Below are 10,342 nucleotides of genomic sequence, written 5' to 3' on the forward strand. Positions count from 1 at the left end.
TTCTTTATATATATATATTTATATATATATATATATTTCTGAGTAGCTTATTGTTTGTATAATTGATCATTGATAGGACGAGTCATAATTAGCGACGGTCTAAAATGAGTGATCGTAATATACTGCATAATACATATAGTATAAAATATCATGTATATAGATAAGACTCTCCCTAAGGACCAAAAGCAAAAAATATAATAAAGTGGAAATATCAATTTATGGACAGTACCAGTCAAAAGTTTGGACACACCCGGCTGAATGTATGCTGATCTTCATCTCCTCAGGTGACTGGGTCATATAGACTATTAAGGCTATTAATATGTTGGTCTTGCTAAATCAGTAAATATGAATGCATTCATGTAAATCACCCCCTATTAACCCCCCTACCCCCCCCCCCCCCACACACACACACACACATACACACACATGACATGAACATCCTAACTGTGGTGGGTATCCGTGTGTCCTCAGTATCCTCTTTTTGGAAGGAAAGAAATTAATAAATAAAGGTCACCCTAGCATTTGAATCGAATGTGTATATATATATATATATATATATATATATATATATATATACACACACATACATATATATATATATATGTGTTATTATATTATATATATTATATATACTATTATATATGTATTTCTACTGCATTTAATGATTTGTATATAGAAATGCAATATACTTTATACTTTATTATTATCATATCCACTTTTTTAAAGGAAAAATTCCAATTCTACTGGATTTTGATTATGATTTTTTATATAGAAATGCTCTCTCTCTCTGTGTGTGTGTGTGTGTGTGTGTGTGTGTGTGTGTGTGTGTGTAAGGCTTTCAAAGGATCCAGAGGCTGGTCATGTAGAAGGTTGTAAAGTCCCTTTTCCATGTCAGTGAAGCCCACCCCAGCAGCCCTGCGAACACCTCCGTATGAAGGCTAAGGCGATTTCTTGTAAATGCCTCCGCTTCGAGGAAGTTTTCCGTGCCGGAGGCGTCACACCGGTGGGCGTGCTTTTAATTGGGTGCGTAAGCGCGAGGGGCGTGGCCAGCGCTTCATTCACTCAAAATGAACTGAACTACTTTCCTGCGCGAGAAAGCAGAGAGAGCTTCTTCAGGGCTCGTGCGGAGGCTTTCAGCAGCAGCAGCAGCAGCAGCAGCAGCGCGGAGGTGAGTAACCCGCGCGCAACCAGCAGCTGTAGCAGATCAGTGATTGATCCATCACTTATCGATTGTGTTTTGATTTGGTGGGGGGGTTAAGATGAATCCAGGGGGACGCAGACTGAAGCAGTGGCTGATCGAGCAGATCAACAGCACTGTTTACTCTGGGCTTCTGTGGGAAGATGAGAATCACACCATGTTCAGAATCCCGTGGAAACACGCTGGCAAGCAGGACTACAACCAAGAGGTGGATGCATCTATTTTTAAAGTAAGCATCTCTCCTTTATTTATTCATTTAGATATTCATTAAGATATAGGTAGATATATTGATAAAATTTTTTCAAAGTCAGTCAATGCAGCTGCATAAAAGACAATTATTAGAGATATTAATAAAGTAGAATAAACTGAATAGTTTACATACATCTTATGCAGTTTTAAATAAATAAAATCAGTAATTGTTTTTTTCTTTCAGTTTTTAATGCTGATAATTTAATATTAGCATTAACCATATTTAACACAATCCCAATAAATAATAATACAAATATATTTACAATTTATTTTATATTTACATGATCATTGTAATTCCACATGCATTTCGATGTACCCGAGAACACTCGGGCAACAAATTCACATAAAGGTGGGCTGTAAATAATAATGTACAGGTCAGAGATCAATAATGGGTAAAGACTTGCAGAAGCAGCTCATGCAGGCTGTTGAGATCATGCTCATGGCCCTAATGTGACCCTGTTCCAGTTTGTAGTGAATTAAACTTTATAAGATTGGGTAAATGACTTATCCGCAAGGTGGATGCTCAGAGAGCAGCTGGTGCACACACTTGTGCCATCTGATGGTGTCGGAGTGCACTACGGTTATATATGAGCTGGACTTTGTGGAAAAGAGTCCACATATGGAGAAGGTCAACAGGAGCAGGAATTGATCTATAGGAGTATTTAAGTCATGTGCTTTTCTACAGTATACATAAAAAGGCTTTACAGCTTTATAGGCCTTATATATGCATATGTTGTGCTGTGTGTACACTAACTGTTAATGAGCATTCATTTGTAGTGTAGTGAAAATGCCAGCATCAGGATTTGTGCAGTTATTGATAATATTACATGTTGAATAGTCCCTGAAGCCACTGCACATTTATTATTACTCGCTTTTGAGGAATTCATAGCAATATAATACTGCATAAAATAAGTTCATAGGCCTTTTACATGCATTTAATATGCTGTGTGTACTATAGCGAATATCACATTTACACTTGTGCAGTTAATTTGAATGTATATAGCTTGTTATTACATGTTATAACTGTGTAACTATATAACATTGCGTCCTCCAGGCCTGGGCAGTGTTTAAGGGCAAGTTTAAAGAGGGAGACAAAGCTGAACCAGCTACATGGAAGACCAGGCTGCGATGTGCCCTTAACAAGAGTCCAGATTTCGAGGAGGTAACGGACCGCTCACAGCTGGACATCTCAGAGCCTTACAAGGTGTACAGGATTGTCCCTGAGGAGGAGCAGAAGTGTGAGTGTGTGTCTCTCCTCTGTGTGTGTGCTGTATTCACTAATGCCTGCCAATGTCTGACCGAGCTGTGTCTCTCTCCAGTGTGCAAGAGCACCACCACTACCCTGAACATGAGCTGCCCTAACGAAGGAGCTGAGATGGAGTGCAGTCAGGCAGAGTCAGATCTGGACCGACTCATCAAAGAGGTGAGCGCTTTATTCCACCTAGTGTAATGGAACTGGTATAGAAACCTCGTATCTGCGCAGTGTCGGCGTTACAGGAGAAGTGTATAGAGCATTTCTGTTTATCCAAAAATGACAGTAAACAGTAGAACAGCAAGGCCAGGCGTGTCATATCTGTAGAGGTTGGCTTGTGCAGCTTTGATCTGAATGGCCGTGCTCTCGTTTGTGCAGTCATCGAACGACGAATACATCGGCATTATCAAGAGGAGCCATTCTCCCATGGATGAGAACAGCAATGTGCAGCCCACACAGGAGTGGTGGCACCAGGGCTCGCCCAGTGGTAAGACCATTATACTCTGACCAAAACATCCTTACTGAGATGTGCACGTCGTGGGAAAACGGGAACAAAGTACCATCAGTGTTCTGTAAATGCAGTTTAAAGCGAACAGGAAAAAAACTCCCTTTCTTCTAATAATCGAAGCCTTGTCTTGAGTCCTGATTCATTTTCTCAGTAAAAGGGTCTGTAAAACCTCGCTCAGCACACGCTTCAGTGTTACTAAGTTGTGCAAAGTCTGTGTTATTAGTCTGCTTAAATGAGAGCTAAAAAAACTTGTGCTCAGCTTTGCATGCAAAGGGAGACAGATTGGCTAATTTCCGTTTGAACGTTGCTGACTTAGCTTCTATCTTTGTTAGTCCCATGAGCATTGGCTGGAAGAGCTGAATAAGGTTTTGCTGAATAAAATTCTTTGTGTTAAGGGTCACGTTTTTGCTCCTGCAGTGGTGTCTTCTACCATACATGCACAAAGTGGAAATCTACTACTGTGTTATTCAGTATCAACCGTTAATTATTCAGTATATACTATAATTGATTCAGCAGCTGCTATAAATGATTCAGTAACTACTGTAAGTTTAGTAACTACAATCAATTATTATTTTACCACTATAAATTATCCTGTAACTACTATAAATGTTTCAATAACTGCTATAAATGATTCAGAAAATACTAGAAATTAACAGTAACTGCTATAAATGATTCAGTAAATACTATAAATGATTCAGTAAATACTAGAAATTAACAGTAACTGCTATAAATGATTCAGTAAATACTATAAATGATTCAGTAAATACTAGAAATGAAAAATAACTGCTATAAATGATTCAGTAAATACTAGAAATTAACAGTAACTGCTATAAATGATTCAGTAAATACTAGAAATTAACAGTAACTGCTATAAATGATTCAGTAAATACTAGAAATGATTCAGTAAATACTAGAAATGAAAAATAACTGCTATAAATGATTCAGTAAATACTAGAAATTAACAGTAACTGCTATAAATGATTCAGTAAATACTATAAATGATTCAGTAAATACTAGAAATGAAAAATAACTGCTATAAATGATTCAGTAAATACTAGAAATTAACAGTAACTGCTATAAATGATTCAGTAAATACTAGAAATGATTCAGTAAATACTAGAAATGAAAAAATAAATGCTATAAATGATTCAGTAAATACTAGAAATTAACAGTAACTGCTATAAATGATTCAGTAAATACTAGAAATGAAAAATAACTGCTATAAATGATTCAGTAAATACTTAAAATTAACAGTAACTGCTGTAAATGATTCAGTAAATACTAGAAATTATTAGTAACTATTAGAAATGATTCAATAGCTGCTAGAAAGGATTCAGTAACTACTGTAAAGTAATAGGACCTTCTATTAATTCTTTAGTAAAGACTGTTAATGGTTGGTAACTACTGTACATTGTTGTAGAAAAAGGAAATTTGACTAATAAAAACATTTGTTTTCTTTTTAAATAAACAGTTCTCCCAATGCTTCCGGATCCCTCCCCAGTAAATACATTTAATGCTGGTAAGTGGAGTCTGCTGCCTCCTTTTTATTCCTGTTTAAATGCCCTCTTTACTCTTAAAGAGAATAAGAAGATTCATCCTTCTCTTTACCTTTAACATACCGTTTTATCCTCAAACTATAACTTAAAAAATCACATTATTATTATTATTATTATTATTATTATTATTATTATGTGTACAGTATTGATAGTAAACACAGATGTGTATTCCCTCTGTCTCTCCAGCTTTCTCTCAAATGATGATCTCCTTCTACTATGGGGGAAAGCTAATGACCACCACCCTGACCAGTCATCCAGAGGGCTGCCGGATCTCTCCCGGTCAGCCTCCCATTTCCAACCCCATGGTGTATGGAACAGACAGTCTCCAAAATGTGCGCTTCCCACCCGTGGAGCTCATCGAGCACGAGCGGCAGCGCCACGTCACCCGCAAGCTCTTCGGACACCTGGAGCGCGGTGTGCTGCTGCGGGCCAACCGCGAGGGCATCTTCATCAAGCGCCTGTGCCAGAGCAGAGTGTTCTGGAGCGGGCAGGACGCCCAGTACAGCCCTGGCCCGAGCAAGCTGGAGAGAGACGCTGTGGTCAAGATCTTCGATACTGGCAGGTTTCTTCAAGGTAAGATCAGCTCTGATGAAGGTGTTCGGCCTAGTCTGGTGGATGTGATTGGATTACAGTGTTTTGGTCTGTTGGAAGTCTGAGTTTTCTCTGGACCTCTGTGTTCCTTAGCCCTGCAGCTGTATCAGGATAATCAGTACCCTGCCCCAGATCCCACCGTCTCTCTGTGCTTTGGTGAGGAGTTCAATGACTTCAGCACAGCCAAGAGCAAGCTAATCATTGTGCAGGTAAGAATGAGGACATTTCACTATTGTCCCCATATGTCTGAAATCTGTGAACATTATAAGATGGTCTTAGTCTTAATATCTTCATTAATATCTTATCTGCTAACATTAATAATAAATTATAAATGAACCGTTATTATTTAGTTATTAATACTAAGATTAATTATTCAGTAACTACTGCAGGAATTCAGTAACTACTATAACATTTATTAAGCAATTCAATAAATGATTTAGGTACTTATACAAATGATTAACTACTGTAAGACATTCAGAAACTACTAGCTAGCTTCTGTAAGTATGTAAGTATGTAATTTTAATAATCTCTAAATTATTCTGTAACTACTATTGAATAACTACTATAAAATATTCAGTGCCTAATGTAAATTCAGTAAATGCTATAAATGATTCAATATCTAATAAAAATGATTCAGTAATTACTATAAATGATTCAGTATCTAATAGAAAATATTCAGTAACTATTATGTTATTGCTTAACGACTATAACTTAGTTCATAAATACTATTAATTACTCTCTAACTTCTATTTTGTATTTTTTTATTTTGTATAAATGGTTCAGTAAATACCCCGAATTCTATGAATTATTATAACTACTATAAATTGTTACTATTTTTAGTTACTATTGAGTAACTACTATAAAATATTCAGTGCCTTATATAAATTCAGTAATTAATATAAATAATTCAGTAACTAATACATATTTTTCAGTAACTATTATGTTATTGTTAAACAACTTTAAATTAGTTCATAAATACTATAAATTACTGGTAATATTATTATTATAAATTAGAAAGCACTAGTAACTTTTATTAGGTTTTTACTAACTACTAAAAATGGTTCAGTAAATACCATTAAATGATCAATTATTCCATGATTTCTAGGTTATTAAGTAAGTACTGTGAATTTGTCAGTGGCCACTGTAAAACTAGCCTGCTAGATCTGTAGTTGTTTGAATAAGGAAGTGCTGCTCAGTCTGCTGTAAGGCTGGGTGGGAATAAACTTGGGGCTTTCTCTCTGAATAGATCACAGCAGTCAACTGCCAGCAGCTGTTAGATGCAGTGATGTCCAGGAGGGCTCAGTACAGCAGCAGCAGCCTGGAGCTCTCCGATGAGATGGCCAGTGACCAGATGGCTCGCATTTACCAGGACTTGTGCAACTACCCTCCCCAGCGGGCACCCTGCTACCGGGACAACCTGCCCATCACTGCCTGAAGCACAGCTCTGAGATCAGCGGAAATCCAGAGGAGCTTCAGAAACTGACTCACAGTGACGCCTTTTAAAACTCAGACAGTGAACGAGGACCAGGAAGACTCTTCTGCAGTACTTTACAACGTGTCTGTAAAGCATGGCAGCATGGCAGCATGGCAGCATGGCAGCAGGAAGCATTAGCACAACAGCAGTTAGATGAAGCTACATGTAGCACCGCGTTCTCTCAGGTCCAGCAGGGACGGCAGTTCAAAGCAAATCAGAAAATGTTCTCAGGGAAACTTTTGAAAAAATGTATTTCAGTCCTAAAGCTTAGAAATGACAAAGTTCTTGCAAGATGTTTGTAGAATTGCATATGACCAACTTATTATGATTATTTTTCTCCTTTTCTTTATGAAAGATTGTTTATTGTGAGCTGATAAGTAGATAGGTTTTACTATCCTGGTGTTTTGTATTAATACTCTTGAAATAAACATTTTTTATACTAGTATTATGGCCTGGTTTTTTAAGAGTTGACTAAACAAACTTTAAAATAAAAAAAAAATTTATTTATGTTTTTTTCATAAAAAATATATAACAAATGTAAAAGATTGTAAATATATTTTCATTTTTAAAATAATTGCTGCCATGACTAGTAGGATGATGAAAAGTTGTATTTTATATAGAGTACTGTGAAAAATCTTTCATTTATTTACATTACAGTTACAATTACAAGATCAAAAAAGTACAAAAGTACAAAATAATTGTTGTTTTCATTCCATTTATGACATTAAAAAATATTTCCATCGCATTTCTATTGGTCCATTCATCATGAAAATGTGACACAATGTAAAAAAGAACAATTCATAGAAAGTGAGTCTTGTATCAGAATTTGATCAAATCTTTTACATTTATGGCATTTAGCCTTCATTGAAAGTTAAGGTTTTTTTCCTCCTCCTGTTAAGCTGCTGTTCTGTTCTTCAGTTACTCAGTTTTCAGGAGATACAGAGAAGATCGTGATAGTCCACCTGCATAAGGTAGGGAAATTCTGAATGACATAACAGGAGTTTCCATAACTCACCACTCAATATCACCATTACCAAAATCCAATACTGAACCTTATTGTTTAACGGGTGAGGTGTTGGGGCTCTGGAGACTCTGCAGAAACACTGAAAATGGAAGCTTTAATGAAGGTGCACTGAAAGAAGATTCAAACTGGAAATAAAAATGTGTTACACACAGTATATGGACAAAAGTATTGGGACACCTGCTCATTCACTGTTACTTCTGAATCAAAGGCATTAAAAATAGCTTCTCCTGCTTTTGTCGGAGTAACTGTCTCTACTGTCCAGAGAAGAAAGGTTTTTACTAGCATTGCTGTGAGGATTTGATTGCATTCAGCGACGAAAATCATCCCCCATCATCCCTAACTCATCCCAAAAGTACTGGATGGAGCTTCACCACCATCATTCCAGAGAACACAGTTCTTCCACAGCTCCTCAATGCTGGGGGGGGGGGGGGGGGGGGGGGGGCTTTATATCCCTCTAGCCCACGCCTGGCATTATTAGGCAGCATAGTTTCATGTTTATGTGAGTGTGTGCATTTGCACATCTGTGTCTGCAAGGGGTGCAGCTTAAAGTAGCTAAATGCATTCATTAGAATGGGTGTCCACAAATATTTGGACATATATTGTATCTCTGCAGCCTGGTTTTTGTGTGTCCACACAATGTGTTCCACATCTGTACTGTATGCAGTCTCTGGTAGTCTGGGGTAGTCTGGGGTAGTCTGGGGTAGTCTGTGGTAGTCTGGGGTAGTTTGGTGTGATCCTGGAGGAGCTTCACCTCTTGAAGGGTGGCCTCTGGCTGCTGCTCAGTACTGTACATCACTCTGCAGTACTTTCAATTCAACTCTGCACGCATTACTCCAACAGTGAGATACAGGGCATTCAGTATAACCACCTAAACCAGTCCATCACAGGCCTGCCTGTGAATGTGTCCGCCCACAGAAACAGGGAAGGAAGGGACCAGGGGGTCGTCAGGGGATAAGAGTGAAAGAAGGAAGAGAAAGGAAGAGAGGGAGACTGCTGGGATGTAGTGATCCCTGTTGATGACGCACTCACAAACATCCCTATTTCACTTTCTCTCTGCTCTGCTGACACATCCCCTCACAGAGCTCCCAGAGAGGAATGGAATCCCATCCCACTGCGAAGGAGGCCCCAGCCTTACATAATGACTGAGTCGTGCTGAGTAGTAGTGAGTAGTACTGAGTAACACTATCATTTGGTTGTACTGAGAAGTACAGAGCAGCATTGAGTAGTACTGAGTAGTACTGAGTAGTACTGAGTAACACTATCATTTGATAGTACTGAGTAGTACATAGCAGCACTGAGTAGTACTGAGTAGTACTGAGTAACACTATCATTTGATAGTACTGAGTAGTACAGAGCAGCACTGAGTAGTACTGAGTAGCATTGGATAGTACTGACTAATACCGAGCAGTACTGAGTAGTAGTGAGTAGTACTGAGTAGTACTGAGTAGCACTATCGTTTGGTAGTACTGAGTAGTACTGAGTGGCACTATCGTTTGATAGTACTGAGCAGTACTGAGTAGCACTAAGTAGTACTGAGTAGCATTGAGTAGCATTGGATAGTACTGAGTAGTATTGGGTAGTACTGAGTTGCATTAAGTAGTACTGAGTAGCATTGAGTAGCATTGGATAGTACTGAGTAGTATTGGGTAGTACTGAGTTGCATTAAGTAGTACTGAGCAGCATTATGTAGTATTGGGCAGTACTTAGTAGTACTGGGTAGTACTGAGTAGCATTAAGTAGTACTGGGTAGTACTGAGTAGCAATGGGTAGTACTGAGTAGCATTGAGTAGTACTCAGTAGCAATGGGTAGTACTGAGTAGCATTGAGTAGTACTCAGTAGCAATGGGTAGTACTGAGTAGCATTGAGTAGTACTCAGTAGCAATGGGTAGTACTGAGTAGTACTAGGTAGTACAATGTAGCACAGAACAGCACTGAGTAGTACTGAGTAGCACTAAGTAGCGATAAGTATTACAGTATAGTACTGAGTAGTATTGAGTAGCACTGGTCAGTAATGAGTAGCACTGAGTAGCACTAGTTAGTACTGAGTAGCACTGAGTAGTACTGAGTAGTACTGGGCAGTACTGGGCAGTAAAACAGTTGACCACCTCAGGTAAGAGCAGAGTGTGTGAAACAGTCACCTTCACCTGTAATTTCACGGTTACTGATCGATCATATTTCCCACTGTCGTCTGATGAAGCAAAGGAAACATTTTCAGCTCTATTTTGTTTAAGAGTGAACACACACTCTCTCTGCTTACACACTGCACACACACACTGCACACACACACACAGCACACACACACGCTTTCTCACTCTCTGTTCCTCTTCCAGGCTTTGTGAGGCTTTGATGAAAAGGCTGGGGTTATCAGCGAGGCTGAGAGACAGTGGAATGTGTGGGTGGAAGCCTTCACAGTCCGGCGTTTCTCTGGAACATGAAAACAGAAGGTTAGATGAGCAAAGGGGATTTCTGCAAAGTACCCAAAACAGAGG

At 38.5% G+C, this 10,342-nt stretch overlaps 1 protein-coding gene across 1 annotated transcript; it reads left to right on the top strand.

Annotated features, from left to right (window-relative positions):
- Positions 1 to 1,092: 1,092 nt before the first annotated feature.
- On the top strand, positions 1,093 to 7,273 carry irf8 (interferon regulatory factor 8). The gene is made up of 9 exons (XM_072695493.1): positions 1,093 to 1,168; positions 1,260 to 1,427; positions 2,502 to 2,685; positions 2,767 to 2,870; positions 3,078 to 3,186; positions 4,679 to 4,726; positions 4,950 to 5,336; positions 5,448 to 5,563; positions 6,601 to 7,273. The coding sequence occupies exons 2-9, from the start codon at positions 1,260 to 1,262 to the stop codon at positions 6,787 to 6,789; spliced, it is 1,305 nt and encodes a 434-aa protein (XP_072551594.1). The 5' UTR covers positions 1,093 to 1,168; the 3' UTR covers positions 6,790 to 7,273.
- Positions 7,274 to 10,342: the final 3,069 nt, after the last annotated feature.

Source organism: Salminus brasiliensis, chromosome 13, assembly GCF_030463535.1.
Source record: "Salminus brasiliensis chromosome 13, fSalBra1.hap2, whole genome shotgun sequence".
Taxonomy (NCBI): domain Eukaryota; kingdom Metazoa; phylum Chordata; class Actinopteri; order Characiformes; family Bryconidae; genus Salminus; species Salminus brasiliensis.